At 31.1% G+C, this 12,962-nt stretch overlaps 1 protein-coding gene and 1 non-coding gene across 3 annotated transcripts; one reads left to right on the top strand and one right to left on the bottom strand.

The window, feature by feature from the left end:
- Positions 1-433: 433 nt before the first annotated feature.
- On the bottom strand, positions 434-5,374 carry LOC107897233 (E3 ubiquitin-protein ligase At1g63170). Of its 2 annotated transcripts, XM_016822610.2 has the most exons (6): positions 5,144-5,374; positions 4,164-4,280; positions 3,225-4,061; positions 1,609-1,734; positions 1,231-1,516; positions 434-989 (listed from the first exon to the last, which is right to left on the bottom strand). In XM_016822610.2, the coding sequence occupies exons 3-6, from the start codon at positions 3,890-3,892 to the stop codon at positions 807-809; spliced, it is 1,263 nt and encodes a 420-aa protein (XP_016678099.1). In that variant the 5' UTR covers positions 3,893-4,061; positions 4,164-4,280; positions 5,144-5,374; the 3' UTR covers positions 434-806. The 2 variants fall into 2 exon arrangements, with proteins under 2 accessions (XP_016678099.1, XP_016678098.1); XM_016822609.2 differs by lacking the exon at positions 4,164-4,280 and having other exon boundaries at positions 5,144-5,372.
- A 7,216-nt stretch (positions 5,375-12,590) lies between these two features.
- On the top strand, positions 12,591-12,697 carry LOC121209068 (small nucleolar RNA R71). The gene has a single exon (XR_005904185.1). It is a non-coding gene; the product is annotated as a small nucleolar RNA R71 (small nucleolar RNA).
- The last annotated feature ends 265 nt before the right edge of the window (positions 12,698-12,962 follow it).

The following is a 12,962-nucleotide window of genomic DNA, read 5'->3' as shown; positions in this document are numbered from 1 at the left end:
GTGGGTGGGTAGTGAGTCTAATGCATGAGTGCGTATAAAGACCCGGACTGAGACTGATCGGAGTAGCTATTAGCAGATAGGTTTTTATTTATGCTTAATATATGCTGTTAGTCACTGTATGTTGACAAAATTGAAGATTTAGTATTTGTATTATAAAAGTTACATATTCAATTCACTTTCTTTTATTTGAAATCTCAATCTAATCATTAAAATCATAAATTACTTTTTATCAAAATTGATCAAATTAAATTTTTTATAAGATTATCCTTGTATGATATGACACTAGAATTTTTAAATTAAAAAAGAAGAGAGAGGATTGAAATCTCAAATTGTCAAAGTAGAAGGACCAACAGCATATTTTAACCTTTTTATGTATTTTTATTATCATATACGGACGAGAGAAGGCAACTTAATTTTAAAGAACATAGCTAGGTCCCAAATATTCCAAATAAATTAAAGACATTCATGTTTACTTACAAGATGGTAAATGGATTATGGCGTAAAGCAATTAACGCAATTTCGAGGGAAAAAAGAAAATGTGAACAAAGGACTACAAACCCTATTTGATGATATGTACTCACGGCGTCTGACGCATGGCAGAGACTCACTCTGTTGACGTATGAAGCTCGAATTGAGCTAAAAAATGCAAGAATTTGTAGAACAAAGTAAAGCTCTTCAAGGATTTTGCATGTAATGTAATGTTAAACACACGCATAAACTGCAGCAGGAGTCGAGCACCAAAAGCATTAAACACATTGTCCCATCTCCAACCGGTTTTCCTTGCACATCCTCTTCCCATGCTTTTGTTAATTCGAATCTCTAGCCAATGGTAAAGCAGCGCTGCTCTCACCAATCTCGCTTTTACACAGCGGACAAGAGGCATTGATTTTCAACCATTTATCTACACACTCCACATGGAAGACATGGTCACATGGCAGCTCTCTCAGCTCATCGTCATCCACGTAGTTTGCCAAGCAAATGCAACAAGCCTGCAATACCCCAACTTAGACTAACCACCTGACGACCAGTATACCATATCCATCTTATGCATACAACAAATATTGTCAATTTCTTAAGTTGTAGGGTCCTAGAACTTCACTATGGCTTGTACTATGTAATTACCTTGTTCAGTTCCATCCAGTTTAAGTACTATGAATGCAAGTTTATGGGGCTGCAGTTTACATGTAAAGAGCAGTAAGCTATCAACAAGTTCTTAGCATTAGAACTTACCGCATCTTCTCCTGATATCAAACGTTCCTTTTCTGTCCCTGCAGCTAGGACTCCGCCTTCACCTGTTGAATCTTCCTGACCATCATCATTTGCAGTTTTCTTGGACTTAAACTTGTAGGTTGGCAATGCATTTATAGATTCCGTACTGGCTCCTCTCGTTTGTGAAAGATCCTCCCGAGTGCTAAGGATAGAAATTATGCAAGGCAAGCAGCAACAAATGGTTGCACATAGTATGAATGGCATCGCGTATCCAATACAGCTAAATGTAAGGAACACCATACATAGCCTGCAATGAAACCAACAAAAAGGTTCACAAACTGTTGGGAAATGTGAATCTCAGTCAAAGCAGAACAACCGAGATTTTAGTCCCCATCGTACCTGTACAATTTAGGAGCATCAGAAGGAGATGCATGACCTCCAAATATCCAAACACTGCCTACAACGAACCACACAGCAAAAAAGCAATCTAGGGCCATCTTGAAATGGTCGACTAATCCATTGAGCCTGCATATTTGATGTCAATACTTCAACCAGTGACAACATCTTAAATGGTAATATATAGTCTACAGAAACTTCTGAAATACTATAACAACAGCTAATATCATAATTTATATGCATACTGATATTTTTTAACTATTTTTGTCCATGAGAGCTCCTAAATTTTATTCTGCTATAGTTGTGAAAAGTTTTGGCTTCACTCTTATTTATTACTGATAGGTTCCACATTTTGCAGCAGAAAATTGGGACCTGTTTCACTCCCATCTTATCAGATCTTTCAAAAATCCAAAAACAGGATTGTTGGTTCTAGAAATAATACTAAACGAGCTGTTGTAAGACTACTAATGTCTTAATTTTGTTTTCATTTGTCGACAACATAACTAGGCTAGTTTTGCCAACTCCAACTTACTTTTTGAAGATCACATTATTCAAAAACCTATCACCACACAAGAAGAACAATTTGGAGGGTATATCGCAATCTGTTGCTAACCAAAAAAAATTCTTTTCAAGTTAACTATGTCCAGTTGCAATTCTTGCTACCTATTTTTTTCCTATTTTCAATTGATCCCGTACAAAATGCAAAATTTAAGTTCATATGTAAAAGGAAAAAAATTAAACTAAAAAAAAGTAAATCAAAAAGCATAGTTCTCTTTTTTTGCAACTAAGATGAAACCCCAGATAAGTCTAAATTATTGTGCTGCATATATATATATACCATTACCGATGCTACTACAGTACTAATTGCCTCTAATGTCTCCAATTCCAGTATTACTTCTCACGGACATAATCAGCAGTAATAACATGGAACTTCACAGGATTGGTATAACCATGTAATTGAATCATCACTATCTAACACTATTTTCCACCATCATCATTGCTACGGAGTGCATTGTCATTTGTCATGCTTTCATGACCATCAGAACATTTTTGCTCTTAGATTCCCCTATAGCAGAATATATGCAAGAAGGATGAAAAACTTGAAGACCTTTCATATAAAGCCTCGTAATGCTCTCAATTCCTTTCAAGACATTTATAATCTGTTTTCATTACTTAAACTGAAATAAATATTGGGACACATTAATGAAAACTCTCACTAGGGAAAAAAAATGAATGCTTCCTTCCGCTTTTGCAGTCATCAAGTCAAAGTCTAACATGATGGAACTCAAAATAACTTCAAATTCTACAAAAGGGTTACTATGTTTTTTAAGCCATATTATAGGAGGTTAACAATAGTCTAACAAAGAGTTTTAAAAGGAAATCAACTAAAATTATCTGAAGCAAGAACTTTTTCTTTTTCATGGTTATTTAAATAAAATATACTATTGATTAATGTATTCATGAATGATGATAAATGCAATTGCAATGAAGTTTATAATGTAAAGTATTTCCTAATCCACTCTATCCAACTTTATTGTATATAAAGTTAGAAAAATGTCGAGTTTTCGTAACCTAATAGTAGATATAAAGTAGCGACTGAATAATAAATGGAAACACACCTTGTGCTTAAGGATCCTGCAGTCTGAGTGTTCCGTGTTGCTGATTCAGTGTTCCCGTTATTCTCCTCATCTGAAGCTTGAGTAACTGAGATAGCTGTATATGGTGTAGACTCATTGGGATTGCCAAGAGAAGAGCCTTCATGTGAGTGTGATAAGTCGTGCTCAATACCCCGGTTGCGGTTTCGAAAGCGCCAGTAAAGAATAGGAAGTGTTGCGACACAACCAGAAGCATAACCAACAACCCAAGCAAATAATGGAGCTTGTGGCTTTTCATCTCTTGACAACGATAGAATAACAACAGATGCTATAATCTGACTGACAGTGACAACTAACTCAACAGAAATCCATAATCCCGAGTTTAAAGGGCTCCTGCGGCGTCGACCATACCCTTCACTATTCCTTGCGAATGATGAATTCCTAGAGTTTAATCTGTTTGAGGAAGAAGAAGTCCGATTTGTGGGAGTTTGCGTGCTGCTTGACGGTCTATCTTCACTCTGTGTCAAGTCCACTCCCGAAGGTCGCTCATCCTGGGACGTGCTTGATGAAGCATCATCACGCCGCATGATGTCAATTATGTGTTCTTCACCATTATGGCTTTCCACTCGTTCCATTAGCAATGGATAATGATCAGTTTGCTCACTGCCTTCTTCTGGAGAGGAACTGTCCATCTAACTCTGGCAACTGAATTAGAACGTAGAAAAGCATAGGTCGCTCATAGACTTTCTCTATCTATACAATCCCCCGCCAGAGTTAATAAGCTGTGCCAAGCAACTTAAAACAACTTGGCACTGAAAATCTACAAATCCACCAACTTTAATCCCCCTTTATACACAAACGCTGCCACGGAGTAAAGTGCAGAATCAATTATACTAATCATGTCAAAATAGCCATGTCATGAAATTTTAAGGAGAAAATAAGATTGCATGGAACTACTATGACCTTATAACATGGCTACAGCATTGCATAACTGGCAAGAAAAATTAGGAAGTGACAGCAGACCAAAACAAATCACCAACATCATGAGTAGACCACAAATCAACCATAGCATATCCAAGACTGTATTTACAACAAATATGTCAATACGATCACTCTGAATCACTTGGTGAGGTCACCACAACATAAACAAAAGAAACAAGATCTTTAAAGAGTAAAATACAAGATTTTATAGCAACATTAAACATCAACAAGACTTTCTGAAGAAAAGATAAGATATTTCCACACTAAATTCATATAAAAGTAAACTAAGATTACCCAGAAAAAATCCAAGCAAAAAAAGTTGAACTTTTTGAACGATCATGATTTAGGTAACCAGAAATTACATTTCCAGTTACAATTTTGATACTGAAGACGTTATTAGCATAATAATTTCATCATAACATAACCTCAACTGAAAAACAAACAAAATTCAATATTTCAGATATTTAAGCTATTATTCAGGCAAATTCAATCCATCCATTGATCAGCTATAACCAAGAAAAAGAAACATTCTTAATTTTGCAGAATCACGATAAATGAATAGGAAAGTAAAACCCTAAATAAAAATCATAATTACAGAAAGACATAGGAACGTTGCCTAAGATTTCGAATGATAAATACCCGATAATGAATGCTAGTAAACCAAAAATTCAAGATTTTCAAAGGATCACCAAGTATTACATTTCCAGATATAAATTTGATAACCTGAGACCTTATTACCACAATACTTTCACAATAACTTGACGTCAACCGGAAAACAATAAAATTCAATATTTTTGATATTTAAGCAATGGTTTAAGAAAATTAAATCAAGCCATTGATTAACAGCAAGAAAACAAACAAAACCCATTCTTAATTTTGCAGGATCAAGATAAATTAATAGGGAAGTAAATCCCTAAATGAGAAAAAAAAAAGAAAAGAAAAAGGAAACAAAGGAACCTTACCTTGAATATTAAAAATCCGATAGTATATGCAAGAAAACGAAAAGAGAAGTTCCGATAAACTGATACAAAGCTTTTCAATTCAAAGCCCAATTCCTTTTCTTCTCTTTTCTTTCATTGTCTTGAGAAAATATAGCGTCAGCTTTTCTGCTCCATCGCTTACGCCAAAACAGAGAGAAAGAAGCGTTTCTTTTTTTAATTTATATTTTCATTTTTTAGAAAGAAGAGAGAAAGGGGAGAAACATTCGTAGACCGTTGGATTAGTTGATTTTTTGACCTCATGGATCCGACAGTTTGGATCTATTAATGATTGCCAAAAAGGAAAATTCAATCTGTTCTGATTTTCCTTATTATTTTTGTGGGCGAAGACTGCAATATGCTTTTACTTCAACCATTGGATTTCAACAATTTATGATACCAAGTAATTTACTTGAAACTTGCTATAACCATTTTCTTTTGGTCCCAACTAAACCTACAATCAATCAACATAGAAGAAGATGAGATGGAGAAGAAATTTCAACGTCTTTTTCTTTATGTTCTTTAATCTTCGGATCTTCTCAACCCCGCCCCACTACTGTCATTTTCTCGTCCATAGATTCCTCTGTATGTATTGTCTTTTTTCAATCAACATATTGCTTTGCTTTCTTAAACTTGATGGGTTTTTACATTTCTCTTTGTTCTTTCAATGGGGTGGCGGGTGTTTGACTGTTTCTCCCATAAGTTTATCCTTGCATGCAAGGGTTTCTCCCAATAGAAAGTGAATCCTTTAAGCAAATTGTTGGTGGGGTACGAGGAAAAATAGAAAACCCAAGACTATTTCACCTTACAGAAATCTGAAGAATTTTTCAAAAGATGATCAAATATTTAGTTGATGACTTCGAGAGAAATCAAAAGAGAATCTGCCAATTTTCCTGATGAGTTTCAAATATGAAAAATCACATGAAACATGAAAGGGTTTTCTCTGTTGTCCTTTAAAGTTCGTACAAGGTTAATTACACATTTTCCAATTTTCCTATCTGCCATCATCAATAATTATCTTTTATTGCCTTCTTTTGTTTTTCATCCAACCGCTAAGGTGACGAAGGTTCACATGGAGTTCGCATTATAAAAGTACTATTCTCAAATTTTAAACTTTTCTTTTTTAATGTTCAAATAGGATTTGATTTGGCTCCATCCCATAATTGTTTTATTATTTTTAAATATTTTTTAAAAATATTTCATTTTAACCCCGAATTTGATATAAGAATTTTATTATTTTAGCTCTTGTTTTTTCATTTTTGGTCATCAACTTTTAAAATTTAAAATTTTTTTTACTTTTTGAAAGAAAAATTAATTGACTTGTTAAAATTTTAATGGCATTAATATGACCATTAGCGTGGCAATGTACTTATAATTCATAAAAATTCAAAAAAAAATATTTAAAAAATCAACAAATTTAAAAAAGGTTATATAACTTTTTAGGAAATTTATTCATGTTAACAGTGAAGTATAAATAAAAATACCACGTGAACTGCCATGTTAATGTCATTCATATTTTGCTAGTTCAGTTAGTTTTTGTTATTGTAAAAAAACAAGCAATTTGACTAATTATTAAAGGTTGATGGCCAAGATAACCCCCTAAAAAAGAGTAAAAGCCAAAATGAGTAAATGTTAGGGGCTTTATCTTTATGTCTTAATTAAACTCTCGACTGAGTTAGTGTCACAAGTCGACTGAACACCAACTTGGTTACGGAATTACAAAAATATCTTTCCACGTCAACCACGCACCAACTTAATTAGAGAATTACAAAAATGTCCCTTCATTTTTAAAATAAGTTATATTATTCTAGCACGCTTTAATTTTTTATTTTTTTTAAAAACTCAATAAATAATTTGTATATGGTAGAAATTAAACCCATGTCATTTTGGGTCGACAAAACTTTAATTTTATCATTAACACCTTATTACCTCCATTACTTGTATATATTGACATCATCATGATAAACAATTGTAATGCATTTAATATTTTTAATCTAATGTATTTAGGTGTTTAAATTTCATTTTACTCACAATTTAATATATATTATTTAAATATCGTACATATTTCAAACGATACACTTTCTTATTTATTATATGTTATTTTTACATACATCTTTTTAAATACATAATTTTCATATATATATATATACATGCATGAAATTTCTAATAATAATAACGTTGGATTAGAAACCTAATGCGAGTATTCCACCATATTCTTGGATGGGAGCTTCAGATTAAAAGGGGTTTGGGTTAAAAATAAAGAGTTCAATATTAAACTTTATTTTCGTTTAATTACTTTATTGCAATTTTCATATTTTTTTTGGTAATTTTATCACCACATTATTAAATCCCTAATTAACGTTAACTGTACACATCACTTCGTAATCCATTTTTCCACAAAATTGAAACATGAAATTTGAATTTTGGGTAAAATTAGAATAAAATAACGATCTTTTACATGAAAAAACACATATGAAATAGTAAAATATTAACTTAATATATTTTAACAATTCTAGATTATTTGAAAAATGTGAAGTTACTCTTTTATCTATACTATTAATTTTTAAATTAGTTTTAAATAATGTATTTATAATTATTGCTATTAATTTTTTACTTCGTTATTTGAATTTTTTAATAGAATTAAAATACATTAATTTGTTTAACAGTTCAAATATAATAAACAGAAAATTTCAAAAACCATATTAAAATATTTACATTTTGAGGATCAATAAATCTTTTAATAATATTAAAAATTCAAATAATATTTAAAATATTTGTTCTATTTTCAATGTACAATATAATTTTATTGTACATAATCCTTTTTTGAAATAATAACTAATTAATGTTATTAAAATATATTAATTATTTTGATAATTCAAATATAGTATTAATAAAAAAAATTTCTATTATTAAAGCATTTATACAAACCTTGAAGATTGTTATATGATAAAATAAACTCTTTATTATTCAATTTTTATTTTTAATAGTTAATAAATTGATCATAATAATATTTAAATAATATATATCTCATATGCAAAAAAATAATATCAAGTAAAAGATAAAAAATAAAAATATTTTTTAAATGATTATAATTATAAATTAAATTATAATTATTTTAAATGTGTAATTATTATACGTTCTATTAAAAATATAATCATTAAAAAGTTTATTTTATGTTAAAATTTTTAATTAATAATTCTAAATTAAATATTATATTTATTTTTAAATGTGGAATTAGTAATATGATGAAAAATAAATGGTATTTTTGTCAGTTCAAAAGTTTCTTCAAATTTGTGTTTTTTATATATAAATGAAAAGTAAAAATAGTCACGGGTCATTTGTCTTTGTGATAAATGACTTGATTACTATTTGATAGTAATAAACTTTTCATTAAGTAAGATGTAATGGTTACCATGAGATAAAATATGATCATATATTGGGAGAAATGATTTATCGCAAAGAGATTAAAGACATCCTGGTAACACACTAATGAGAAAGCCATAGGATGGACACTTATTAACTAGCTTTCATAATGATATGTAATTAGGGAGAGCTCAGTTACGATACTATAGTAGAATAATTTCATGATTAAATAATTTTATAATTAATAGGTAAAATGTTAGAACTTAATCATAAATTATTTAAGTACTAATTATATATATTCAATTGGTTCCCCCACTAGCTTAGTTGAAACTAGAAATGAATTGCATGTAAAACCATATGAATGTAAATGAATGAAAATGATGAACATAGAGAAATGAATGGCATTCGCAAATGATTGTGTTTAAAAATGACTTGAGAATTAATTTAATATTTTTAAATTATTATTTAAATAATTATAATTAAATAATTAAAGTTCTAAAATCGAATTAAATTAATTTATTATTATGAATCCATTGAATAAGAAAATTAAATATATTTTATTATAGATTCTTTTACGGTAAAGTTGCCATGACTTTAATGGAATTAGAATTGGGTTGATAAAATAATTTAATTATGAAATCAATTTAGTTAATTTAATTAATTAAATGGACAATATTTATTTAGGGAAATAGAAAACAAATATTGGATTGGATTAAATTATAAAGTGTTGGGTTAAAAGTCTAGGAAACACATATAATTAAACCCAATACATTAGATGTTCAATCTACTTCATATAACATGTGAATGACAACAACCTTAAGTGAATTTAAGAGGGTATGCGGCCCCCTCTCTCCTGGTTAGGCTAGGAAAATATTTTCTATTAAATAAATATTATTTTTTAAACCTTATTCAACCATGATTCTTCTATCTCTCTTTATACATAAGTGGGCCTGGTTGATCTGAAATACACATTTCTTAATTATTGAGTTATCATTATTCTGCTAGAAAATAGTGCTAATTTATTTACTTAGAGTAAATTCTATTTTCTGGGACTTAGAATAAATTCTATTTTCTATAATAATATTGTTTCTTGTTCTGTGTTTGGTTTGTTTTACTCAAGTCCACACTCGATTCAATTCAAGGTATGAGGAAAGCGAAGAAGACCGTTTGGTTGAAAGTCAGGATTTACATGAATCCGTCCTGTACAAAGAACATGTACTTTTGTTGTGAATTTTCTTATGATGTGTAAGTATACACAGTCACAATACTAGAGTTGTCGTCTCCACATAGATTGATTTTAAAGCAATAATTTTCAAAATTAACAATCGGCAACTTAGGAAGTAAATCTGATTGAATGGAAAGGAATGTACGAAACAAGTTAAAAATAGTAACACAAATTAATAGTAGTGAGATAAAGAGTTAGAATAATTATTTCCCCCCTAATATGCAACTATTGGTAGTGATGCAGTAGCAACGCTGCGACAATATAACATTTTATTAATCCGGAATCAACAAGTTATAAGCTTCTTTTGAAGTCACTACATTCAATCTTTTAATCAATTTAACATATGTCTATGTCAAGTTAATATTAATATTACAATTGCAAGCACCGTTCCTACAAGATTATGCATGGTAACAATATATATTTATACCATTTCAAATTTAACATCAAAGAAATTAAACATGCATCCATTCAAGTTTTACGTCTATTAATCACAACATTTTCAAATTTAGTAATTAACTCAATTACCCACTAATATTGGCCAAGCAATAGCAAGCATTGAACATTAAAGTCACTTGAATGAATAAACATCAAATTGCACCGAACATCCATAGAAAAGTATCAATAATCCCATATTAGGGTTCCAAAATGATTCTAGCTAACAAATGTTTAGCCCATAATCGTCAAAGTAAAAATAATCAAACAAATTTTAGTCATGGTTTCAACCAACAAAATAATGAAATAATAGATAAAGAGAAAGCTGAAGAGATGTTGAGCCGAATGTTGCTGGTTCTTCACAAGTCATTCGTGTCTCGTTCTTCCTCCTCTTCTTTGCTTCTTTTCTGGGGGCTCTTGCTCTGAAATTTTCTATTTTGTTTTGTGAACACGACGGCTTCTCCTTAAAATTTGAAAAATAAAGATCTTTATATCCTTTTCAAAAATAAGATTTCCTAAGTCAACCACTTTCCTTTTCTGTTTTTGTCCTCTTGGAAGTGATTTTGGGTTTTCACACTCTTGCCTAGCCTATTTATTTTTTCTAGTTCTTGATTATTATCAGCACCTGATTAAGAAATGGGTTAAGCCCAAAAGCTTATGTGTCTCTCTTTAAGTACAATGTTTCCAACTTGTTCCCGTCAGGTTTGTTACTATGGCATTGTTGCATCCTTGGGGCTTCAGTTGGTGAAATTAAGCATATTCTTTCATTTATATTTTCAATACTCTACTAGCTACCTTCAAAGATAAAAATTCACATTTTCAGTATCTAATTTGGCAGGAATCTATTTTTAAAATAAAAGCTCCTTGAATTTCAACATTTATTTGAATTTTCTCTTTGTTTTGGGTTATTGAGGGCTCATCTTCAGCTTTTAGAATCCTTAATCTCCAATGTCCTCCAATTTTTTAAGGTGACGGCTTTGCAATGTTCTTTACCCACATTCTTCGGATTTTATGCATCACTTGGTAAAATGCCTTGAGGTCTACTTCTAAGCTCATTAGTTAACTGCTCAACTTGATTCTCTAAATTTTTCAAAGTCACATAATTTTTTGCCATGTACGTATTTAACAACATTTCAAGATTATTAGAGGACTCGACTAGTGGGGATCTTTGAACTTGTTTAGAATATCTCGGAGGATAATTTGGTCAAGACGACATAGAAGAGTTGCTATGACTAACCCCTTGTTTACCCCATGAAAAATTTGGATAATGCCTCCACAAAGGATTGTAAGAATTCGATTGTGGAGCATTCCTATTCTACTTTCCCATGTAATAAATCGATGTCAGATTAGACAGACAATTGTCAAAACCATGACCATCACCACTATATACACAAGAGCCATTTTCAAACTAATCCAAAGGTTGTCCCTTCGAGTTACCCTTGGGTAGATTCATGTTCATGTTTTTAAGTCTAGCCAAAATAAAAGTTATTTGGGATGCCAAATATGTAAGTGCGTCGACTTCGTGAACTCCAACCACTCTTTTTTCGGAAGATGCTTTAGTAGTCGACCATTGATAGTTATTGCTAGATAGATATGTGCATGGGCCGGGCTACCCGGCTTGGCCCGAAGGCCCGCCAAAAATGTGGGAAGGTTTGGGAAAAATATAGGCCTGAAAATAGGCTTGGGTAAAAAAATAAGGCCCGTTTAAAAAATGGTCGGGCCTCAGGTAAAGCATTTTTGGCCGAGGCCAGGCCTGAATTTACTAAATAAAAAAAATCTATTTTTTTAAATATTATTTTCTTATTATTTTCTTCCTATTTGGCTACTATTTTACTATTATGTTACTACTATTTTATTGTTATTGTTTGGATATTATATAAAACTTATTTATTGTTAAATTTTTATTATTTTAAAGACATTTGCTAATTTTGTTATTATTTTAGAGGCATTTTCTTGTTAAATTGCATCTGTTTTAGTGTTATTTAAGTATACATATTTTTTAAAATTTATTTTCAATTTGTTGAGAAATATTTATTTTGATGTTTTTAGTTTTTTTGATGGTTTATATATATTTTAAAATTATATAAAAATAATATAAAAATTAATATAGGCCGGACGGGTCGGGCTTCGGTTTTAACATTTTTATTCGGGCCGGGCTTGGGCAAAATTTTAGGCCCATTTTTTGGGCCAGGCCGGGCCGAGCCTGGGCCTAGCAACAGGGCTTAAATTTTTAGTTAGGCCCGGCCCAAACCCAGCCCATGCACACCTCTATTGCTAGATATCTTTTCGAGAATTTTGTATGCTTCATTATAGAATTTAGCAAGAAGAGCTTCATTTGCTGAAGCATCTACAATCATTCTAGTATGAGCCTTAAGACCATTGTAGAAAGTCTCTAATTGAATGCAGTGAGGAATGCCATAATTAGGACACTTTCGCAATAACTCCTTGAACTGTTCCCATGGCTCATATAGAGATTCTTCATCAAGTTGATAAAATAAGGTAATTTCATTGCAAAGCCTGACATTTTTACTAAGAGGAAAATACTTCATCAAGAATTGTTCAACCAATTCTTGTCATGTAGTTATGGAATTAAACAATAGGGAATTCAATCATACTCATGCTTTATCCCACAAGGAGTATAGAAATAATTTTAGTCGCAAGGCATCCTCTGTAACTCCAACCAATTTAAACTAGTCACTAACTTTCATGAATAAATGAAGGTGAATGTGTGAATCATTAGTAGGCATCCCACTAAATTAAACTATCGTTTGCAGCATTTGAAAC

The sequence above is a fragment of the Gossypium hirsutum genome, chromosome A10 (genome assembly GCF_007990345.1).
Source record: "Gossypium hirsutum isolate 1008001.06 chromosome A10, Gossypium_hirsutum_v2.1, whole genome shotgun sequence".
NCBI lineage: Eukaryota > Viridiplantae > Streptophyta > Magnoliopsida > Malvales > Malvaceae > Gossypium > Gossypium hirsutum.
Note: the sequence above shows the minus strand (reverse complement) of the source record. Positions and strands in the feature narration are given on the sequence as shown.